Source organism: Sciurus carolinensis, chromosome 8 (assembly GCF_902686445.1).
Source record: "Sciurus carolinensis chromosome 8, mSciCar1.2, whole genome shotgun sequence".
NCBI classification, from domain to species: domain Eukaryota; kingdom Metazoa; phylum Chordata; class Mammalia; order Rodentia; family Sciuridae; genus Sciurus; species Sciurus carolinensis.
The window spans coordinates 5,379,980-5,404,737 of NC_062220.1; the positions used below are offsets into that span (position 1 = coordinate 5,379,980).

The following is a 24,758-nucleotide window of genomic DNA, read 5'->3' on the forward strand; positions in this document are numbered from 1 at the left end:
TCAAACACTGTGCTTTTGGGAAGAAGGTGCTTACTGTTAACATTCCTTCCAGTTGTCCCTCAGATAAGGGCCTCTAGAGAAAATCACAAGGAACCTATTTAAACCAGCCAAATTGCCTGGCTGTTGTTCTAGGTGACCTAGAATGGACCTTGCTCATTATAATCTCAATAAAATGCTAAATTCACCACCCAGAGGTATTCCCATCTGCCGATTTTAAACAAGCCATGTGTGAAGCAGCACGTTCTTGAACTGCATGTGTGTGGCAGTTGTCCTGCTTGCGCTGCACACTAGTCACTGCAGTATGGATACAATTCCCTCGCCTCATTTGCTTGGGGAAGTGATGCTTTCTGACTTGCACTCACCACAGTGCGGACCCGTGGCATTTGGTCACTAGCATTTCCTTGTTACCCACGGCTTCTTCCAAACCACAAAGTTTCTGCTCCCAAGGGTGGTCATGCAGGGCGGGGTGGGGAAACAAAACCATAAGCCTTTCCTCTAGGTGTATCACAATCCATCTGATGGCAACATTCCTTTTCTCACTTCTTCACTTTGCAAAACCCCTGCAAACCCCCTCATCCTCCTCGGTGGAGTTAGCTACCTGCATTTCAGATCATAGTTCTTCAGAACGGTTCTCAGCTCCTGGAGTCTGTGGGACAGCAAACTGACCCAGACAAATGGACAGATGAACAGATAGCAACAAATATTATGAAGAAAAAGAAACTGGGGGCTGGGGTTGTGGCTCAGTGGTAGAGCACTTGCCTAGCACGTGTGAGGCACTGGGTTCCCTCAGCAGAACATAAATAAATGAATAAATAAATAAAAGTTATTAAAAAAAGAAAAAGGAAAAGAAACTGGAGTGAGGATGATAGAGAGAAATAGATGCCTGTTTTGTTTTTGTGTGTTCAGTTTTCATTTGACTGTTGTCAACTACAGTCTGAAAATACTAATTGGAAATTGCAGAAATATACTATTTGCAAGTTTTAAATTGCAGCTCTTCCAAGTAGTGTGATGAAATCTCAGCTTCTCCTGTTCTGCCCCACCCAGCACAGGAATCATCCCCTTGTGCAGTGTTTCCATGCTGTATATGGCACCTTCACGTTAGTCACCTAGTAGCTTTCTTGGGTTTCAGACTGATTGTTGTGGTGTCCCAGAACTTGTGTTCGAGTGACCCTTATTTTACTTAATGATAGCCTCGGAGCACAAAGAGAGTGAAAGAGAAACACTGGTACTATTTGTCAACACTGAAAGACATATAGGAAAAAACAGTACTGTATGTATGCATAGGGTTCAGTACTACATGTGGTTTCAGGTCACTGGAGGTCTTGAACATATCCCCGTGGATAAAGGGGGACCTCTGTGTAAAGTTTGTGTTGACATTCCAACAGAGACCACATTGTGTTGGTGGTTTGTACTGAGTTTTGAATAATGATTATGTATTATCTTTGTAGTTAAGAGAACATCTCCACTGAGCAGTCCAACTTAGAAAAAGAGAATAGAAAAAGAAAATCAAAATTTCCTTTTATTTGGTCTTCCATTCAATGAAAAGGTATTACCTGTTAGGGACTGGGGACATTCAATTGCAATGTGGACTGATAAAATGTCCTTAAAAATGACCTATCTTTTTCTAGTTTAGTGTTCTGCACACACCCTGTGATCATTCAGTTTTGGTGGGAAACTTGAGAGGAAGAGGCACCTTCATGAGCTGCTCAGATCCTACAAGGCTCAGCTGCCCAGCTGTGTTGGTGTCTGATGCCCTTGGCCACCATGGTGACCATGTGTGCTGTGATAGCCTGTCGCAGTATGAGGGGTTCATATCTGATGACTGGTTCCCTTACCTGGATCTGGAACCTCCCTCATCAGCCCTGGGACTGTGATCACCCTTCGGGAGACCCTGTTGGGACATGTGGATTGGACACCTCCCCACTGTCCAAGCTTTGGGATCTACTACAGTTTAGTCAAGGTCACATTTCCCAGGGCCCTCTCAGCCAATGACTAAGCACAGTGTGTGTGTGTGTGTGTGTGTGTGTGTGTGTGTGTGTGTGTAGGAAGGGGTGCCAGAGATGGACCATCCCGGCCATTCCGGATCCTTCGATCCTTCCAGGCAGTCTTTGCATGGGGCTCCCCACCAACCTCTAGCCTTTCCGGGAGCCATGCTGCAATCCTGAGCTCTTCAGTCCAACCCTCCCTCCCCCACTCCTCCCTCCACGTGGGCCAGGCCAGGAACTTCAGCCAGTACTTCTCCCCTGTGCGTTTCTCCTCCCCAGGCAGTTCCCCAAATCAACTCTCTCTCATTTCATGGAGACCTCTGCCTTCCAGAGACCTTGAACTGACCCCACCCTGCTGTCAAGTCCCCTGTGGGTGGGACCCACACCTTTCAACCCCTGTCTTTCCTTAATCCTGTACCGTGTGGTTCCCGTTGCATCTCCCGCACTAAAATAACTCATACTTTGTACCCAAGGGAACTCAGTTGGTAACAGGGGCTGACATTATGACTTTTGCAAAAGAATATCTTCCATTTGAAATGACATAACATTTTGAGGCAGACCACTTTCAGAGGCAACAGAAGGTTAAAGGCTCAAGCCTGCCGACACAGGGATGGTCTCGAGGACCGTATGGGCGTGGGAAGGCAGCGCTCCGTGGCACGGCTGTGGCTCATGTCCTGAGAGAAGTTCATACCTGAAGCATGGCCTGCTCCAATCATCCTGGATCGAATCAGCCCCTCTCTCTCCTTGTTTCTAATCAATTTGATCTTTCCCCGAAAAATATCCAGGTGATGCTCTAGTTTTTCTTTCAAATCATCTAGAAAAATATCCAACACTTAACAAGTTACAAACAGCAGCTATAAATTAAAACAAGTTAGTGTCATTATGATTGATTCCTAAAAACAATACTATTTCACAAAAGTTTTGACTTTAAAATTTTGTCTTCTGTAAGAAAAGTGATTCATCATCAAAATCACCTGGTAAAAACACCTCTACTTTCAAAATCACTATTAAAATTTTAACAGAAAAAGTATGAGTCATGGCACTTTGATACTACTGACCAGATCATACTGTGATCAGCTGTGCTTCTAACTCTGGGGTGACTCTTAGGCAAGCTGCCGACCCACTCAGTCCCAGTTTCCTCATCTGTAAGAAGGGATGCCCACCATGTTCCTCTAGTGAGAGGAAGAGAGCTATCATCCCACACAGAACCAGGTACCTAAAAGTCACTCAATATTTAAGGTTAACACTGTGATGAAGGAGGAAGCCCCAGCCAGGTAGGATGGACACAGGTGCTGTAGAGTTTAGATCCCTAAGCCCTGGAGTGTGGATGTGGAGTGGGATCGGTGGGAGCAGGCTCAGTGATCACAGCAGAAGGTGGAGTGTCCCTTCCTTGTCTCTAAAGACTATCTGGGCCCTGCTCAGAGGCATCTCAGCTCAGCTCTCTGCAAACCTCTCTAGCATCCAGGACACAGTGGGCTCTGTGAGCCCAGACTTGGAGCAGAAAAACAATACTGGCAGCATAATTGCTGACCTGAAGAGGGGGGCTTGGGGTTTTCAGAAGATGGTCAAGTTGTTGGTTGGCAACTGACAGGGATGGGATGGTAGGAAAAGATTGAGGGTGTCCATTGACAGTGTCTGTGGGAATCAGACAGGAAAGAGGCTTTAGCTCAGCAAACTGCCCAACCATCCATGATGAGGCCATCGTGAAGTAAAGGCAGGGTGTGTCAGTCCTGAGCTCCAGCACAACCCAATCCCTGTGTCCTGTTTTTGAGGTTCTGCTTGGGTCTAAAGCCAAGACCAAGGAGGAATGGAGGTGTCTGTTCTGGCAGCACTGCCAGGTCTCAGCCCTCAGCAGTGACCCCTCTGGTCTCTTGTGGAGGGGACCAGAGGGCACAATGAATGTGTGAGCAGGCTGCTAGTTACAGATGGGAAGTCTGCCCCGAATGCATAAGTCAAAAGCCAACCCTGTGTGACGGTATCTGGAAGTGGGGCCTTTGAGAGGCGTCCGGTCTTGAGGGTGGAGCCCTCCTGAGTGGGATCAGTGCCCTTATGAAAAGAGGTCAGAGAACTCACTTGATCACTTCCTGCCAGGTGAGGACACAGAGAAAGGTCCATGTGTGGACGGAGAGAGCGCCCTTGCCAACAACCTGCCCTCAGACTCCCAACCTCCAGAGTGTGAGGAATCCGTGTTTGTTGCCTAAGCCACCAGGTCTGTGGCATGGTAACAGCTGTCCCAAGAAGGCACAGATCCCTCCAAGCACAGGGCGCTGCTCTGAGAGGCTGGCGGCTCTGCGCTGTGGTCGCTCCTGGAGCTGCAGCCCCAGGGCACGCAGGTACTTCTGGGGAGAGGGCAGAGCTGCTCTGCTCCTGCCCCCTGCTCCTGACCTTACTGCAACTCCTGCTCAGCAACTTCCCAACATGTTCCTCCGTGCCACTGAGCAGGCGCCTGGGTGACCTGAGCTGCAGCGGGGGCCGGGACAGCGTCCACACCCCTCACACGCGTGAGGCTGGAGAAACAGGCCTGCACCACAGATACTGGCGGCTCCATGGAAACGATGTTATGCGTGGTAGGTGCCTGGCCAAACCTGAAATTCCAAATGTAGTGCTAACAGCTTGAGCCTCATTCTAGAGCCACCTACGGTCGTTCCCCACAGGCTGGACTTCCTGGGATGTTGTCTTCTTGCTCTGCCCATTCTTCCTACAGTTTCTCCTCAGCTTTTTCCTTTCCAGCTCATAGGAGGTCAGACTCAGTGGGTTGGGTGGACTTCCCAGCCTGAAGTCTGTTCCATATTGGTATTGTGGCTTTGGCATGCCTGGCTCGCCCAAGGCTTGTACTCAGTTGTAAAAGAGACATCTAATTTCAGATGCTAAGGGTCCTTAAGCTGATTTTGCATTCCTATCACAAGTCCTTAAAAACCAGTATACGAAGAGAAAAAGCACTTAGCTGCAGTTGGTCTGATTGGCGTTCTCCTAAAGGAAGTACCTGGATCAGGTCCTTTCCTGGCACTGAAACTCAAGAGCTCCCCATATTTTAGAGTGACATCTGCTCCGAGGTCACTTCATCCTGAAGTGATCTCCGAGGACGAGGCTGGTGTTCCCAGGCAGATCCTGTGGAAGCCCATCAGGACAGGGCCACGTCCTCCAGATCCACCATGTGCACTGATGGCACCCAGGGCAGAGCCCACCTGCCACCCCCAAGAGCACTTTTGTGTAAATCACTCAAGTGCCTGAGGGAGGGCACCACCTTCATGGCAGGTCAGACAACCCAGGTCCATCTTACCGTACTCGCTCTTGTCATCGACCAGAATAATCTCCTCCAGGAAGTGGGATGGCGTGAGATACATGACGCTGGTCACAGTCCGGATCAAGGCATAAAATTCCTCATTATAGAAGCAAATGATGACACTGGCACTGGGCAGGCGCATTGGGTAAAATCTCCTAAGACATCTGCAGGAAAAAATAATAGGAAGAAAACAATTCATCCAAAAGCCTTTTATGCTTTGGGGTCTCCTTCAGACACCCTTCATCATTTCCATCCCCCCCTTGATTCCCTTTTTGATGATCATGACTGACAGTGATCTCAAAGTGCAAAAATTAAGATACAAAACTTTACTTGACTTCTTATATTGTTCTACTATTTTGGAAATCATTTCTCCCTTCATGATTGCTGTATGCTGACGCTGTTTTGATAATCCTAGTTCTATTCTAGATATAAGCACAAATTATATTCACCTTTTAGCATCTATGGTAAAAATGAATTACTGAACTCATATACATGTTGAAAGGGTTACATTAAGTTTATTGTACCATCTTCAAAGAAAACTCATTCTGCATTATTTAAAAATATTTTTTAGTTGTCAATGAACCTTTGTTTTTTATTTATATGTGGTGCTGAGAATCCAACCCAGGGCCTCACACATGCTAGGCAAGTGCTCTAACACGGAGCCCCAGCCCCAACTGTGCTTTATTTTTACATTTGTGTTGTCTACTGTAGCAAAAAATGCATATGGTGTAACTGAACTTCTAAGTATTCAAAAAAAAAGTTTTTTTATTTTGTGCCGATTGAGGTAAAACAGAACTCCAGTAATGTGCATTACTAACTATTTTTGTTTGGACAGTTATATTACTATTTGGTTATATTTTAAAATATTTTGTAAATTACAGAAACCCAGTGGAGCTTCAGTTAGCGAAGGAGGTACGTTGTAAGGTGGCCTGTGTCTCAAGGACCTGCGTAGGAAGGCAGCTAGAGGCCTTGGAGGCCGTGTGGATGGGCCTCCCCTCTCTGTTCTTATCTTTACATCTGAGACTCATGAGGAGGAGGAGGAACCTCAAAGGGAGGGTCAGTGAAGGGACAGGTGTGAATTCTCAGAGCTGCCTGCTCTGTGGGAGGCTTCTGAGTGGGGACGGTCCCCCCTCTGCAGCGTGGTTGTTCCCCTCATTCAGCTCCACAGAGCAGGAACTTTGGATGGCGCCAGCATGTAGTTCAGCACCTATACATTAATAAGGGTCTTTTCTTTGGCAAGACCAAAACCCCAAGGGGAAAGAGTCCCTGGCTCCAACTGGCTCAGCTCCAGCCCTGGGCTAATCAGCTAGGGCCAGTCGGTGGGGTCAAGATAGAAAATCTCTGCCCCCTGCAACCTTGGGAAAAGGGAAACATTTCCTGGAAAACCACAGGGAAGGAGGTGGTGGGGAGGCAACCCTGCAGGAGCCTGGACGGTACCTCCAGGACACTCGAGCACCGAAGGCAACGCGGGAGGGGATGACCTTGTCAGGGCCAGAGGAAGATGTGCAGGTTGTGCTTGCTGAAGGGAAGCTAGCGCTGTGCTGGCAGGATGAGACGGCGGTGGGAAGAGCAGGAAGCCATCGCCACGCTCAGCTGAAACCTCAGGGGATCTGGCTTTGCAGAAGCAGGCAGGAGAATTAAAAGGCCTGAATTCCAATAAGATCGCCGAGTTAGGAGAAGAAGTGGGGAGGGAGGGGGCGGGAGAGAGGGTGCGACTGAATTCATGGGAGAGTCCTACCAAGAACCAGAGTGAGTTCAGGGTGAAGCGTGCTGCTGACGTCACCTCTGCAGGATTACATTCAGTTGGGGCTTGTCAGTCTAAGAAGAGATAAGCTGTGTCCCTCCACGGGATATGGTGAAGGAGCCTGGAGAGCCTGGTGTGTCTTTAAAATTACTTAACAAACTTAGCTGTGATATTTCTTTACGGGAAACTTTTTTGATCTGAATCAATTAAGGGTAAAGTAATTCGGACAAAGCCTGGGTTTGGTCATCCCGGTGAGCCAATCTGCTCTGAGCCTATCACTGAGATCCACACAGTGTAGCCAAAGCAGGACCATATGTTTGTAGTGAGTCCCTGCCCCCAGCCACAATGAAGGCCCAGTCCCCAGTCTTCAGAACGTGGCCCACCTTGGAGACAGGGTTATCCCAGAGGTAATTATTACAATGGGGGTGTTGAGTGGACCCCAGTGCAAGGTGGCCAGGGTCCTTATACAGAGTGGAGATTTGGACACAGTGACTTGTGGGCAGGGGGGCGATGACTTGAGGAGCAGAGGCAGAAGATGACCATCTATCTGCAAGCCGAGGAGAGAGGCCCTCCATCCGGAATACACAGAGAACCCCCAAACCCAAGAATAAGAAAGCAAACTACACAATTTTAAAATGGGCCAAAATACTTGAGCTTCAACAACGGAGACATATAGATGGTAAAGAGACAGATGAAAAGATACTCAACGCAACGACTCCGGAGGAAAACACAAATGAAGCCACAGTGAAACACCATGACACCCCTACCAGGAGTCCTAGAAGTGAAAACTGGTGACACCAAGTGCTGGCAAGGACGGAGGGGCTGGAACCCCAAGAACTCTGAGGAGAAGGCTCGGGGTGCGCCTGCTCTGGGAGAGCGGCCGCTTCTTAAAAGGTCACGTACACACCGTAAGGTCTAGCCTTTTCATTCCCAAGTATTTATCCAAGAGGGAAAAAATCATCTGCCATGTCAAACTTGTCTAAGCATGTTCATGCCAGCATTATTTCTAATAGACAAAAATCGGCAACAATCCAATGGTTTATCAAAAGGTAAGCAAATCGTAGTGTGCCCACACTGAGTACCACTCAGTGAAGAAGAATGACCCCGGGATGAGCAAGGTCACTCCAGGCATCTCTCCTCCATGAATGTTAAACAGGAGCACACACACACACACATGTGCCAGGGAATTTATTACATACTAATGAAAAGGAAGAAAGATTCTGAATGAACAGTGTAATGTTACGTCCCAAGGAACGAAGAAGAGCAAGCGAAGTTCAAAGTTAGTCCAAGGAAGGAAATGACAAGGACCAGAGCATGCATACATCAAACAGAGACCAGGAAAGTGGTACAAGAGAGGAACAAAACCAGAAGGTGTTTTTGTTTTTGTGGTGCTGGGGATGGAACCCGGGGCCTCATGTGTGCTAGGCAGGTGCTCCACCACAGAGCCACATTCTCAGCCCAAGAGCTGGTTTTTTGAAAGGATGAACAAAACTGTCAAACTTTTAGCTAGACTAATACAAAGAGACAGAAGACTCAAATAAGTAAAACCAGAAACAAAAAAGGAGACCTTCAAGTTGACAACACAGAAACACAAAGAATCAAGAAACTATTGTGAAAACTACAGTCAACAAATCAGATAACCTAAAAGAAATGGGTAAATTTCTAGACACAAACAAGCTACCAAGATCATACCAAGGTCAAACAGAAAGTGAAAATCTGAATAGACCAATAATGAGGACATTGAATCAGTAATAAAATTCTCTAATTGAAGAAAATGTCTCGGGATCAGATGGCTTAATTACTCAAATGTTTTGTATTCTACCAAACATTTAAAGAACATGACCTTTCTCACTAAAAAAAAAAAAAAAAAAAAAAAAAAATTGAGGAGAGAACACTTCCATACTAATTTTAAAAGGTCAGCACTACCCTGATATCAAAGCCAGACAAGGATGCTATAATAAAAGAAAATTATAGTCCAATATTCCATATGAACACAGTTGCAAAAATTTGCAAAAATCATCAATAAAATACTAGTAAAACAAATTCAATGGCACATTAAAAGACCCATTCACCACACTGAGTGGAATTTATTTCTAGAATGTAAAGATGGTCAAACATATGCAAATCCACAAATGTGAAAGGCCATATCAACAGAGCGAGGGACAAAGGCGATGTGATCGTCCGAGAGGTGCAGAAGCAGCACTGGACAGAATCCTACGTCCCTTCCTGACTTAAGAGGGGCTCACAGGTTAGGTATGTAGAAAGCACGCACATCCACACAGCAAATGCCATCAACCGCAAGCCCAGAGCTCACATCCTACTTGACGAAAGCTCTTTCTCTAAGATCAGGAGAAAGATAAGGATGCCATTCCTGTCACTTATATTGAACATAATACTGGAAGTCTTAGAGCATTCAGGCAAGATAGATTAACAAAAGGTATCAGAAGCAGAAAGGAAGACATATGTAGATAGTATGATCTTATATGTAGAAAATTCTAAATACTCCACCAAAAAACAGTTAGAACTAATAAATTCAGTGAAGTTGGAGGACATAAAACCAACATATGGAATTCAAGTAGCATCTCTACACACTGACAATGAACTGTTCAAAAAAGAAATGAAGAAAACAGTTCTATTTATAACAATGGAAACAAAACAAAAACAACCACCTAGGAAAAAATTTAACCAAGGAGGTGAAAATATGTGCATTGAAAACTAAAAGACACTGATGAAAGAAATTGAAGACACAAGGATACCCCCATGTTAATGGCTTAGAAGAATTCATATCCATACTACTAAAGTGACTGTAGACTCGATCAATTTCTATAAGAATTTCAATGACATTTTTCACAGGAATAGAAATAACAATTGCAAATGTCATATGCAACCCCAAAAGATCTTGAATAGCCAAAGCAATCATAAGTTTAAAGAATGAAGCCAAGACAACACATTGCCTGATTTCCAAATCTGCTACAAAGCTAAAATAATCAAACAGCACCATACTAGCATGAAAAACAGATACACAAGCCAATGGAACAGAAGAGAGATCACCGAAGTCAATCAGTGCATTTATGGCCAATGAATTTTCAAGAAAGATGCCAAGAATGCACCAAAGGAAGAACAGTCTCTCTAATAACTGATGCTGGGAAAACTGATACACACACACACAAGGGTGGAATTAGACCCTCATCTCACACCATACACAAAAATCAACTCAGAATGGATCAAACACTTAAACATCAGACCTGAAACTACTAAATGACTGGAAGAGAACATAGATATGGGCAGTGCTTTTCTTTAGATACAAAACGGCAAGCACAGCAGCGAAAGCAAAAGCAAACCGATGGAATAGTGTCAGACTAAAAATCTGCATAGCAAAGAAAATAATCAACAGGGTGGAGAGACAGCCTACAGGTTAGGAGAAGATATTTTCAAATCACATATCTGATAAGGAATTAAAATTCAAAATGATGCAAGGAGTTCAAACAACTCAATGATAAGAAAACAAAAGACCTGATTAAATAACCGTCAAAAAAAAATCTGAATAGACATTTTTCAAAAGAAGGCAAACAAATGTGTCGATAGGTAAATGAAAAAATGCTCAACCTCACTCATTGTCAGGGAAATTCAAATGAAAAGTACAATGAGAAATCACCTCACATCTGTTAAAATGGTTGTTAACAGAAAGGTGAAAGATAAGAAGTGCTGACCAGATTTGGAGAGAGGGGCCTCGTGCACAGTGTTGGCAGAGGGCACGGTCATTGCGGAGAATGGCCTGGCCTGGCTGTGCCACTGGGATATATATCCTATGGGTAGGAAGTTGGTACATTGGGAAGATATCTGCACTCCAAGTTCACTGAAGCGTCGTACAACCGTCATGAAGTGGAATCGACCAAAGTGTCAATGGATGAATGAATGAGAAAACGTGGCACATGACTGCAGCGGGATCCTATTCAGCCCCAGAGAAGAAGGCACTTGGTCATTTGCAACGAGTGGAGGCCTGGAGGACCTCAGGCTAAGGGGAAATAAGCCAGGAACAGAAAGACAAGTGCTGCGTGATCTCACTTCTGCGACACCTCAGCCCCTCAGACAGTGGAACTCAGAGAGGCAGAGAGTCAAAGGGAGGCTGGCGGGCGTGTGAAGTGGGGCGGTTGGATCAAGGTCACCAACTGCAGTTAGGAAGAAGCTCAAGAGAGCTGTGGTACAGTGTGGTGACCACAGTTAATAACAATATATTGTGGACTTGAAAACTGCTAAGAGTAGAATTGAAGTGTCCTCTAACCACATGCAAAAAAAAATAAAAATGTGTATGAGATCTTACATGTGTCAAATATGTATGCTTTAACCTTTCCACAATGTGTGTGTGTGTGTACTAAAACATCATAGATGTATACAATTTTCATTTTCAATTTAAAAAATTTAGAATTTTAAAAATAAAGGCAAAACTGAAATCAAAGTTCTGTTTAATGGAATAATAATACAGTTACTACAATAATGGTTAGAAAACTGCTTGGAGTTGGATAGGGTAGTTACTCCTAGCAGTTAAGTGTTTCTTTTCCAACATAGTGGGTTAAATAAGTTAATATTTTGAATACTAAAACTGCCAAGTCCACTCATCTTTTAGACAAATCTTTCTAAATGTTCAGCTTTTTCTTAATAAATAATAAGTGATAGGAAGGTAGCCAAGGCAGTTGCAGTATTTTAGATGAGACTTAGCGGAAAGAAATGATGGAGAGAAAATCATAACCCAATGGCATTCAAAAATAACCATCCTTTGTGATAGTTAAATATTCAGCTGATTAAAATATTGTCCTTTAAATTCAGACTACATACTATGGTTTAAGTACATTTATTCTTTTTCCTTTATGATGACCCAGATAGGTTGTGTCATCCATGCAAACACTACATCTCTTGGGTATGTCATATCACCAGGGGCATTTCTGGCTTCAAACAGTTGTGCTGCACATAGGTCACAAGAAGACAGTATGGCCTCACTTTTCCCTGCTTCCTGGGACTTGGAGCTTATCTCTGTGTTTCTAGTAGATCCCATATTCCTTAACTCAGGTCCTCTTTCTTGTAGTTAAAGGAGAATATCAGACCCCTATGCCTGGAAACCTTTAACTTAAATGATATGAAAAAGGTGTTAATGTGCACATGCTACAATATGGAGTTTCAGTTTGGAATGATGGAAAAGTTGTTAATGCTACTGACTTGTACATTTAAAAATGGCTAAAAGTTAAATTTTATATGAATGTTAATGTGAATTTTATATTGAGAATGAACACCCCACTTTGACCAGAAGCCCTTACTGGTGACTGAATAAGAAGAACCATGGGCTTCTTAATTCTCAGAAACCTCTAGAATGCACTCTGTGCCAATGGGGACCATCCTCTACATTATAAACTTTGGACTCTTGACATAGGATCTTGACATTGTCTAGCTTCAGGTCCTAAAAAGAGGAATCCACACTACTAGACTTCTAATATGCTGGAATTAAAATCTGGTTAGTTACTATATTTTTTAAAAAATGGAGAAGGAACATACATGGCATTCCTGCTATCCGGCACAACTCTCTGGTTGCCCAACTTTTTACTGAGGATAGAATTAAGTCCATATTTTAAAAATCCATCATAAAATTCTGGGTCTGTAAAGTTAAAGTTTTTACCTGCAAGAAAAGATAATTAGAGTCACTTAGGGAAAGACTCACAACTGTCATGGTGAAGCTGGGTGAAAGCAACTCTATCCCAAACTCCTTTTATAACAAGCAGAGTCATTTTCTTGGAACCTGATTTACCAGATGTCAAGGCTACAGTGGGGCACACAGAGATTTACACAAATCAAAGTGAACGTTTTACAAAGTATAGTCATTTAGTCTTCTGTGGAAGGAAGTGCTCAGCCCCAGGTGCCATGATGATTCTCAACTGCAGAGTAAGATTAAAGCAATGGAGGGAGTGGGGGAAGGTGGGAGAATGAACTCCAGAATCCCTTGCCCAAAATTCCATTAGAGAGAACAAAACATGGTGACAGAGGACAATACCAACATGCCAATCATAACACTAAATGGAGTTGGGCCAATTTTCCTATTAAAAGATGAAAACTCGGGAATAAAAAACAAAATGCAGACATAAAAGATAAACAAAATGAGCAAAAATGGTTAAAAGCAAAAAACACGATCAAATAACATAGGGGTCAAATCTCATTTTAAAAATTATACAGTTCACTGGAAGGAGCATAGAGAAAGTCATTTGATACTAAGCTCTAAATTACAATAGAGATTCAAGTAATGAGCTTGTATTAATAACATCAAATAATGCTGCAGCAGAACACTTAAAAAATAGAAATATCAACATGCACTGTCACAAATAAATGGTAGCAGGATATTTTAAGAACGCTTGGAATCAGGAAAAAAAAACTTGAAAAATGTAATTGTTTCCTTCGTGGAAATACATTGTGCTTTGTCTTCAATAGTGTAACCGCCCCACCGACAATGCCCAGGGAGTATTTCCCAAAATTGGTATAAAGGCTACATACAGAGGGGGTTCTGGTCAAGATGGAGCTGCCCCATTCCTCCCAGATCCTCTTGCTTACAACTAAAAAAAATCCTGTACTCAGCAGAACAGATAAGCACAGGAGGACTCTGGAAAGACGAAGCAGGGTTGCCTCAGGGCTTGATGAAGGACTTGGGAGCTCTGTGAATGTCTTTGTTGCCTCCCTTTGCATCTCAGACTGTCGCTGTGGAAGCCTCCATGGAACCACCAAAAGACAGATAAACACAGCTTCAGAATAAGCCCATTATTCCCAGTCAGGAGCTAAGTCAGGAGCTGGGGAAGCCTGCAGCAATGTCTCCTTCAGCACAGGGAACCTTCTACCTCCTGCCCCACAGAAGCAAGCAGCCACATGCTGCTTCTGCACCCAGCAGTGTCAGTGTGGCTGAGCAGAACCTAGTGGCCCACTGAGAAGCAGGCAGGGGACTGACTCCCCTCCTGGGAGATGTCCACAGGCTGACTGGAGAGCTGGTCTTCTACAACCTTGCCTGGTGAGACAGGGGCTGACCTAAGTGTCTACGAGGTAGTGTCAGGGGCATGTTAAGCCTTCACTCAGCTGGCAGCAACAAGAATCGTCAGGTGACACTTACTGAAACTTGCCCAGGGACCCTTCTTGGATCCTGGACTGACTGGATTAATCTGTCCATACACATAAGAAATGAGCAAATGATAGAAAAAGGAAAAAGGAATCTTATGCAATTTGATCAAACTCGGGAAAAGCAGCTAGATTCCTTCTCCCCTGGTCCCACAGAAGCACTTATTATTTATAGACACAAAAGCCAAGTGATACAAATATAATACTGATTTAGCTAGACTGTGCTAATCAGAAAGTATGTCAGTCCGAATTTTCTTGGTGTTTGTCTTCAGCATGAGGAAGTTTTCTCAGTGGGAGGTAGTTCAGAAGTTAAAACAATTTGGAGTGTTAATATCAAAGGGGGTCTGTTTCAAATTCCCCATTTACTTTCTCCCTCAATCTTGAGGTAACTGGGGCTCTGTGTCATCTGACTGGAAGTCCATTGCTGGATCAGTGTGCCGATCTCATCAAGGAACTTGCATATAAGAAATCAGAAACTTATTTCTGAAGGAGACAAAGTCTAAAATATTGAACAGCTCCACCTAGGAGATGAGCCTTAGTGTTAACGTGCAAAAGAATGCTCTTTCCATAGCCTTCCTGGCTGGCTCACCAGAAGCTGTTAAGAGGAGGGGCTCATCAGCATTCCCTGTTCCCCGCTGAACCTCCACTCACCCTGGGAGCAATGAGAGAGAAACAGATGGTGTGAGTCAGAATAACTGACACTCCGCTTCTTCCCTGGTGCCAGCAAGGCCCAGTGGGAAGTCGAGTCTCTCTCCCACCTGATATCAGATGGGCAGAAGAATAAGGGGAGACAGGAAGGGATAACAGGCACACTGCCTACCCACCAGGTCAGTGCCCCATGTCACTGGTAAAAGTGTCAGTGGGCTCCAGGAGAGAGCTGAAGTTCCACCCCACCCATCTGCAATAAGACAATGTACATGTGCCAAATAGCCTGGGTGGTGTCCCTGAGCCCAGCAAGAAGTCACACACACACTTATTTGGCCTTGTGCTCCATTTCAACAGGGGTACTGCTGCCTAAAAAAGAAGCTCACAATATCTATGAAGTCTCACAATATCTGTAATTCTAGGATCCAGTAAAAAAAATCACTTGTCATGCCAAGAATAAGGGAGATCTCAAATTTAATGAAAAGAAGACAATCCAGAGATACCAACACTGAGATGAATCAGAGGCTGAATTATCTGATGATAAAGCAGTCATCATAGCACTGCTAGAAACAAACGGAGAAAATGAAATCTCAGCAAAGGAATGTGAGTTACAATAGAAGAACCAAATGGAAATGAGAGGACTAAAAGGATAATCTAAGTAAACTCTGAATAGGTTAAATAGAGAGCCAATGACAAAGGCAGAATTAATGGACTTGAGGGCAGATCAGTAGGATTTGCCTGATCTGAACAACAGAGAAAATTAACTGGAAAAAAATTAAAGTGAGTCTCAGGGATCTGCCAGATAATAGATAACTTAGTATTATGGGAGTTATAGAAGGAAAGGCGACAAAGTAGAATTGAAAAATGCTCAAAGGAATAATGGCTGAAAAGTCCCCAAATTGGGTGAAATATGGAAATGTACAGATTGGAGAAGCTGAGCATCCCCTCAAATGGGACAAACCAAAGAAATCCATATCAATATACGTCACAATTAAATGTGTGAAAACTGAAGATGATGAAAACCCTGGAAGCAACCAAGGAGAGAGAATGTAGTACTGAAAGGGAGACACAAATTTGTTTTTGTTAGTTCTTTGAGACAGGGTCTTGTTATGAGGCCCAGGCTGGTCTTGAACTTGTGGGCTTATGCCTTCCTCTGACCTCACCCTCAGGAGTGCTGCAGATTACCTGTGTGTACCTCCCCACCCAGCTGACAAACACCAATCTGAAGGACCATGGAGTTCTGAGAACCACGGGAAACAGAGAGAAATGGCAAAACATTGTTAAGCGTTGAAAGTGTCCAACAAAAATATCCTTCAGTAATTATGGAAGAATACAGATATTCTCAGATGAAGAAAAAGAAAGAAGTCATCATTAGCAACCCACCTTTAAGAAATAGCAAAGGGAAAATCATGCAGAGGCATCTGTCCTCAATTTAGTGGCGCTCCTTCTGAGGCTGGAGCGGGGCAAGGCATGGGGGCAAGTTTTGATCGTACTGTTGAAATTTACTTCTTTGAAGAACAGAAAGCTATCTGAAGTGAATATTTCAAACTATAAAAGAGGTTAAATTTAGGAAGTAAATGTGTGTGTGCTTACCTTGCTATTTTCTGTGTATAAATATATATGCATATTAAGTATTTTGTAATTCAAAAATAAACTTGCCTTTAAAAGGATGTTATCTTACTCTTTCAAATATTGAATTTAAAAAAATTATTATTCATTATAGTTGTGCATACTAGTGGGGTTCCCATTAAGGACAAGCACACATGCATGGAACATGATTTATTCTCCCCCGGTACCCAGTGCTTCCTCATTTCCCTTCCCCCTCACTCCCCATTTCCCTTCCTCTACTCTACTGGTCTTCCTCCTGTTTATTGTTTTTTAAAGTTGGTGCTTTATTGATAAACGTAAAGGTGGGATTCACTTTGGAATATCCATACGTGGACATGGCATGATTTGGTCAAATCCACTTTGAAGTTCCTCCCTTTTCTCGTCCATCCTCCCTCCTCCTCAAGCCCCTTCCTCTACTTCCCCACCTATTTCCATGGGATTCACCCCTCCTTTCTCCCCCTTATTTTGCTCTAGCTTCTGAATATGAGAGAAAAATTCAACCCTTGACTTTCTGAGTCTGGCTAATTTCACTCAGCATGATGTTCTCCATTTCCTTTCTTTACCAGCAAATGTCATGATTTCATTCTTCTTTATGACTGAGTAAAACTCCTTTGTGTATATATACATTTTCTTAATTTACTCATCTGTTGATAGGCACCTGGGTTTCATAACTTGGCTATTGTGAATTGTGCTGCTACAAACACTGATGTGTCTCATTACTATACCATGCTGATTTTAGTACTTTTGGATAAATACCAAGGCATAGGATAGCTGGGTCATATGGGGTTCCATTCTTAGTCTTTTGAGGAACCTCTGTACTGCTTTCTAAAGTGGTTGCCTAATTTGCAGTTCCACCGACAATGTAAGAGTCACCTCTTTCCTCACATCCTCTCCAGCACGTATAGTCTCGATGGCTGCGGTTCTAACTGGAGCAAGATGAAATCTCAATGTAGTCTTGATTTGTATTTCTCTGATTGCAAGGAATGTTAAATATTTTTTCATGTATTTGTTGGTAATTTGTATTTCTTCTTTGGAGAAGTGTCTGTTTACATTTTTTTGCCCATTTAATGATTGCATTATTTATATGTGCTAAGTTTTTTGAGTTCTTTATATGTTCTGGATATTAATCCCTGATCAAAGGAGTAAATGGCAAAGATTTTCTCCCATTCTGTAGTCTTGCTCTTCACATTGTTGTCTCCTTTGCTGTGAAGAAGCTTTTGAATTTGATCCTGTCCCACTATTGATTCTTGCTTTTACTTCTTGAGTTTTAAGGGTCTTCTTTATTAAGAAGGTCAGTGCCAGCACCAATATGATGGTGTTGACCCTGTATTTTCTTCTAGCAGCTGATCCTCTGGTCTAATTTGATCCACTTTGATCTGACTTTTGTGCAGGTTTAGAGATAGGGATCTAATTTCATTTTTCCGCATATGGATATTCAGTTTTCCAGTACCATTTGTTTAAAAGGCTACCTTTTCTATAACATTTATTTTTGGCACCTTTGTCAAGTATCAGATGACTTTAAGTATGTGGGTTTGTTTCTGTGCCTTCTATTCTATTCCATTCGTCTTCATGTCTATTTTGATGCCGATACCATACTGTTTTTGTTACTGCAGCTCTGCACTATAATTTGAGATCAGGTACTGTGGTGTGTCCTGCATTGCTCTTCTTGCTCAGGATTGCTTTGGCTATTCTGGGTCTTTTATTCTTTCAAATGAATTTTAGGACTTTTTTTTTTTTTTTTTTCTAGGCCTGTGAAGAACATCATTGGTATTTTGATGGGGATTGCATTGAATCTGATAATGCTTTTGGTGATATACCCATTCTGACAAAATTAATTCTGCCTATCCAAGAACATGGGAGGTCTTTCTATCTTCTGAGACCTTCTTCAATTTTTTCCCCCCTTTGGCGTTCTGTAGTTTTCATGGTAGAGGTTCTTCACCTCCTTGGTTAGATTTATTTCCAAGTATTTTATTTTATTTGAGGGTATTGTGGACAGGATACCTTTCCTGATTTTTCTCTCAGTAGGTTTATTGTTGGAGTATAGGAAAGTTGTTGACTTATGAATGTTGAGTCTTGTATCCTGCTACTCTGTTGAATTTGTTTATCAGCTCTAAAAGTATTCTGGTGGAATTTTGGGGTCTTCTAAATATAAGATCATGTCATCAGCAAACAGTTTGACTTCTTTTTATCCTTTTTTTTTATCCCTTTAATTTCCTTCTCTTGTCAGATTGCTCTGGCTAGAGTTTTAAGAATTATATTAAGAAAGAGTGGTGAGAGAGGAAATCTTGTCTTGTTCTTCATTTTAGAGGAAATGCTTTTAGTTTTTCTCCATTCAGTATGATGCTGGCTTTGGGTTTGACATATATATCCTTTATAATATTGAAGTAAGTTCCTTCTGTTCCTAGATTCTCCAGCATTTTAAACCTGAATTGGTAGTAGATTTTGTCAAAGCCCTTTTCTGCATCTATTGATATGATCATATATATGATTCTTGTTCTTAATTCCTTTTTATGTGAATTACATTTACTGGTTTGTGTATTTTGAACCAAACTCACAACCTTAGGATGACACTCACTTGATCATGGTGTTCTGTCTTCCTGATGTGTTTTTTAATGTGGTTTGCTAATATTTTATCGAGTATTTTTGTATCTATATTCATTAGGAATATTGGTCTGTAGCTTTCCTTGCAGAGACAGGGTCTCACTGAGTTGCTTAGTGCCTTGCGATGGCTGAGGCTGCTTTGAACTTGTGATCCTCTTGCCTCAGCCTCTCGAGCTTACATGTGTGCGCCATTGCACCCAGCTTTTGTCTGGTTTTGGTATCAGGGTGGTACTGGCTTCATAGAATGAATTTGGCAGTGTTTTCTCCCTTTCTATTTCATGGAATAATTTGAGGAAGTTTTGTGCTGGTTCTTCTTTAAAGGTCTGGTAGAACTTGGCTGAGAATCTCTCTGATTCTTGGTCTTTTTGTTTTGGAAGACTTTTTAAATACTGCTTCAATATCATTGCTAGCTATTGGTCTGTTTAGATTTTCTATATCTTCCTGGTTCAATTTGGTCAGGTCCTATGTGCCTAGAAATTTGTTGATATCTTCTAGATTTTTCAAATTTTTGAAGTATAAATTTTCAAAATAATTTCTAATGATCCTCTGGATTTTAGAAGTGTCTGTGGTGATATCTCCTTTTTCATCTCTAATTTTGTTGATTTGGGTCTTTCTTTTGATTAGTTTGGCTAAGGATTTATCAATCTTGATTATCTTTTCAAAGAATCAACTCTTTGTTACATGGATTCTTTGTATTTTTACTCTCAATTTCATCAATTTTGGGTCTATTCTTAATTATTTCATGTCTTCTACTGATTTTGAAATCACTGTTCTTCCTTTTCTAAAGGCTTGAGGTGTACCATGAGATTGTTTATTTGGGATCTTTTTGTTTTTTTAATGTACACATTCAATGCTATAAACTTTCTTCTTATTACTGTCTTTGTACTGTCTCTGAGATTTTGATATGGTGTATCTGTTCTCATTTGTTTCTTAGAATTTCTTGATTCCTCTTCTCATTTCTTCTATGATACATTCCTCATTTAAAAGAGTATTATTTATGGGGTGCCTGTAATTCCAGTGACTTGAGAGGCTGAGGCAGGAGGATTGCAAGTTTGAAGCCAGCCTCAGCAACTTAGTGAAGCCCTAAGCAACTTAGCAAGACACTATCTCAAATATAAAAGGACTGGGGATGTAGTTCAATGGTAGAGTGCCCCTGGGTTTAATCCCCAGTATATCAAAAAAGTATTCTTTGTTCAATCTCCATGTGTTTACATGGTTTCTATAGTTTTCCCTCCTGTTGATTTCTAATTTCATTCCATTATGGTCTGATAAGATGCATGGGATTATATCACATTTTTGTATTTGCTAAAACATTGTGACCTAGAATATGGTCTATTTTGGAAAAGGTTTCATGAGCTGCTGAGAAGAAAGTGAATTCAATTTGGGGTGAAATACTCTGTAGAAGTCTGTTGAGCAAAATATTCTATAGATATCCATTTGATTTATGGTATTATTTTGGTTGGAAGTACATTTATTGAATGATCTATTGGTGAAAGTGGTGTGTTTTAAAATCACCCAATATTATTGTATTCAGGTCTATCTGGGATTGAATGTCAGAAAGTATTTGTGTGTATGTGTGTGTGTGTGTGTGTGTGTGTGTAATTATTTACAGCAACATTTGGGGCATAAATATTTACTATCATTTTAAATTCTTGTTGGATTATTAAATTCTTGTTGCTATATACTTAACCAGTATATAGCAGTCTTCTTGTTTCTGATTATTTTTTGCTTTACATCTGTTTTGGCAGTTACAAGAATAGCTACTCCTGCTTGTTTTTGAACTCCATTCTTATAGAATATATGTTTCCATCCTTTTACTTTCAGTTGGTGGATGTTTTTGCATGTAGTTAGATCTTGTTTTTTAATTCATTCTGCCAATCGATGTTTTTTAATTGGGGAGTTGAGATCATTTACATTCAGTATTATTATGGATAGAGGCTTGTTTTTTCCTGCCATTTTGGTTTGTTTGCTTTATTTAATTTGGTCTTAATTTTCATTTAACTAATTGCTCTTTTGGAAAGCTTCATCAATTTGGGAGTTTTGGGATTTGTTTTTGAGTTCTGAATGTAGCATATCTTCAAGTATTTTTCTGTAGTGCTGGGTTAGTGATCATGAATTCTTTTAGTTTATCCTTATCATGGAAAGGTTTTATTTCTTATTCAAATCTGAAAGATTTGAATCTTTGCTGGGTATAGCAAACTTGTCTGACAATTGTGGCCTTTCATGGCTTGGAATATCTCATTTTAGGGTCCAATTTGAGAAGTCAGAAGTAAGACTTATTGACTCACTTAGAGAAGTATGACCTGATAGTTTTCTCTTGCAACTTTTAATATTCTTCTCTTATTTTCTGTTAGGCCTTTTGATTATGATGCATCTTGGAGAGACTTTTTTTTTTAACCTTGTCTATTTGAGGTTCTTATACATCCTGGGTGTGGATGTCCATCTCATTTCTAAGGTTAGGAAAATTTTCTGCTATGGTTTCACTGAAAAGTTTCTTAATGCCTTTAGCCTTTATCTCCATGTTCCCTTCTATTCCAATGATTCTCATATTTGGTCTCTTGATGTTGTCCCGGAGTTCTTGTACATTCTGATTGTGATCTTTTATTTTTTTCTTTATCACATACTGAGTGATATCAAGTTCATGTACATTGTCTTCAAGGTCTGAAGTTCTATTTTCTATATAATATAATCTTTGTTGATATTTTTAAGTGAATTTAAATTTCATTCATTTTGTCTTTCATTTCCAGGAATTCTGATTGGTTTTCTTTATTGAAATTGTCTTTCACCTCCTGTATTTGCTCTCTTAATTCATTCCTTAGATCTACTTTTGGCTCATTGAACATTTTAATAATTGAATTTTTATAGTAATTCTCTGGAATTTCATCCACTTCTATATCTGTGGGTTATTTTGTTGGGGGATTATAAATCTGGGGGAAGAACTTGTTTGCCTGTTTCTTCATGTTATCAGAAATCTTGGACTAGCATATCTGTTGAGATGGATTAAAATAAATGTCCACTGTCTACTATGACATCTGTAAGACTAATTGCCGTAAAGAGAGGAATGGTGGAGTCAGATTTAATATGAGCACCAACAATAAACAGTTGTGAACTATTAAACAGCAATTGTCAACAACATAATCCACTGTATTAATAACTACAACAACATTGATGGTGGGGGATAGGAATTATATCAAATAAATTGTTCTAAAAGGTAGCATAACTACAATTCCATAAATGAAATGAAGTAGGAGGACAAGAGAAAGTTTTATATATTTAAAGAATGAAGAATGGGGAAGTAGGAGAGACGTAGCAGATAATAGTCATAAAAAAGGAGGAGTAAAAAAATAAATAAAAATAATCAAATTTAAAAAGAGACAGAAAGAGGAAACTTGACCATTAGTGGAGCAAAAATCTACCCACATGTTAGATTTGTGCTGTGTTTTCTCTGTAAAGAAGCAGGAGTAATAAGAGGAACAAAAACAAAGATACAAACAAAACAACCAAACCAAAAGAACCCCATGTAAAATCTACCCCTTCAAAGTTGAAACAGACTAAATAACAAATGGGTGGGTGAAGAAAAAAAGCATTAAAATTAAAGAAAAATTATATAAATATATATGTATTCTTTTTTTTTTTCTTTCTTTTTTTTTTTTTTTGTGGTGCTGGGGATCGAACCCAGGGCCTTGTGCTTGCAAGGCAAGCACTCTACCAACTGAGCTATCTCCCCAGCCCTATATGTATTCTTGAATCTATCAGCACAGCCAGAACCTACACACACATGAACACACAGAATGGAAAAAATTTTAAAATAATTGTTTTTAAAAAGGAAAAAGTTTTAATAAAAAACAAAGGGATCTTGGTGTTCAAAAGTGTTGGCAGGAATGGATATTCATTTCCTATACAGTTGTGCCATTCTTTGCACAGTGCTAGGTACTCCTTGGCTCAAGGACTGGGACTTGTTAAATCTGACTTCTTTGTGGTTCTCATCAAGCTGCCAGTCATTGTGGGTTGGAACCAAAGCTGGTTGGAATAGCTGTCAGCTTCCTGGCTCACAGTATAAGATAAGATAGACTGAGGAGCACTGAAAATAGGAGTGTTGTCTGGACAGTCTAGGTTGATGTATTCCCAGAGTGAGGTGGAGATCTAAATGGGAAGTTCCAGCAGTTGGGGTTTAGTTCCAGCTAAGCTTTGCTGGAAGAATTTGAGTTTAAATACATACCCCCTGTGGCTGAGTGGATGCTGATCTCTGCTGGAAGTCTGGGTCTCAGGGACTTCCCAAAATTCCACTCAGAGTGGGAAATCTGATTCTCTGCAGGTCTCACATATTCCACCACCATGGATGTGCATTTCCCAGGATCAGACCTGGAGTGCAGAAGTGCCTGTCTGACCAGTTTCTGACCTTGTCCAAGCTGCTGGCGTGGACCACCAGCAACAAAGGGAACTCGAGCCTCTCTCCCCTCAGTTTCCCCAGCCTCGATCACTGTAGGCACAATTCCCTCTGCACCTGCTTCAGCCACGCGGGTCCAGGCACACTAAACAGGTATGGATTGGCTGGCAACACCTGGTATGAGCCCCTGGTCTCTCACCTCTGCATGCTGCCCTGAGGCCACCTACAGATGGTTCCCACCCTGACCGGGCTTGGCAGGCTGAGATTCTGACCACTTTTCAATCTTCGACCTGCCTCACCAGCTCTGGGTCAGTTAGGATCAGCCTCCCTCTCTATTCCACAGGTTCTCCCAAGTCAAACTGATTCAGTAGGCTTCCCTCTCCAGCACGTGCTCCCTGCACTCTGCAGTGAACGGGTAGCACCATGCTACTGACATCAGCCAGTATCACGTTATTTCTTGTTGTGAGTTCAAAAGCTTCTGAATGTTTGTGTCTCTGATTATTTTGCTGTCCAGTGTTGAATTTCACCCACCTTGCCAAAAGCAGTGCTGCTACTTCAGTCCTGAGCAGAGGAACACCTAGAAAGTGTGCCCTTCATCTAATCTGCTGTCTTTTCTCTGCACCCACATGTTAGGTTTGCAGAGATGTGTATTTTCCCCTTAAATGGCTAACAGAGAAAATTAAAATACTTACTGAACAGCCAAAGTAGTTTGGGTATTTTAGATTCCTCTTCGTCAAGATAGATAGGTAATCCTTCATGTTTTGATACTCGTGCTGAGTTGTGGAGGATTTGTTGATGCACATATTTTTCAAGGGACAAATGTGATTCAGACTCCTGCGTATTATTCTGCTTGTAGCTCTCATGGTAATGGTGGAAGTATATGAGTAACACAGGTGTCCAGATCCCAAATATCAAGAACCCACAGAATAAACACCGAATTAGGATATTTCTCATCGTATACCTAGCATTTTTGAATGTCTGTTCTTCAATTTCCTAAATCAGAAAATTTAAGAGAAGCAGTGTTAGATATTTCAATGATTTGTAGACCGTCTATTTCAGTTAAATTCACTTTTCAAGGTTTTAAAAAAATAACCATTTGGATATCAGTTCTTATCATATACATAAAGCATATTGTTTTTCTAATCAGCATAAGCTCTTAAAACTGACGTTCATAAGATTATTAGCATCCAGACATAGCATACATTTGAAGTCCTCAGCCCCTACTCCTGAGTGAAATAATGTGAGTAATGCCTGGCTCATCTCTTATCCATGCCCAGCCATAATGGGAAGATAGAATCTAAAAAATCTGATTTGATACCAGTCAAAAGGTTAAAAATGTAAAGACTTGCAATGTCACATGCTAGG

The 24,758-nt window shown here is 41.4% G+C and overlaps 1 protein-coding gene across 1 annotated transcript in view; it reads right to left on the bottom strand.

Annotated features, from left to right (window-relative positions):
• The window catches only part of Galntl5 (polypeptide N-acetylgalactosaminyltransferase like 5), a 33,537-nt gene extending 9,190 nt beyond the window's left edge, over positions 1 to 24,347 (bottom strand). Inside the window, exons 1-4 of the mRNA XM_047560684.1 lie at positions 24,111 to 24,347; positions 12,557 to 12,687; positions 5,266 to 5,432; positions 2,677 to 2,799 (exon numbers count right to left, since the gene is read on the bottom strand). Of these exons, the coding sequence (XP_047416640.1) occupies positions 2,677 to 2,799; positions 5,266 to 5,432; positions 12,557 to 12,687; positions 24,111 to 24,347 (658 nt within the window). The remainder of the gene's footprint in view (positions 1 to 2,676; positions 2,800 to 5,265; positions 5,433 to 12,556; positions 12,688 to 24,110) is intronic.
• Positions 24,348 to 24,758: the final 411 nt, after the last annotated feature.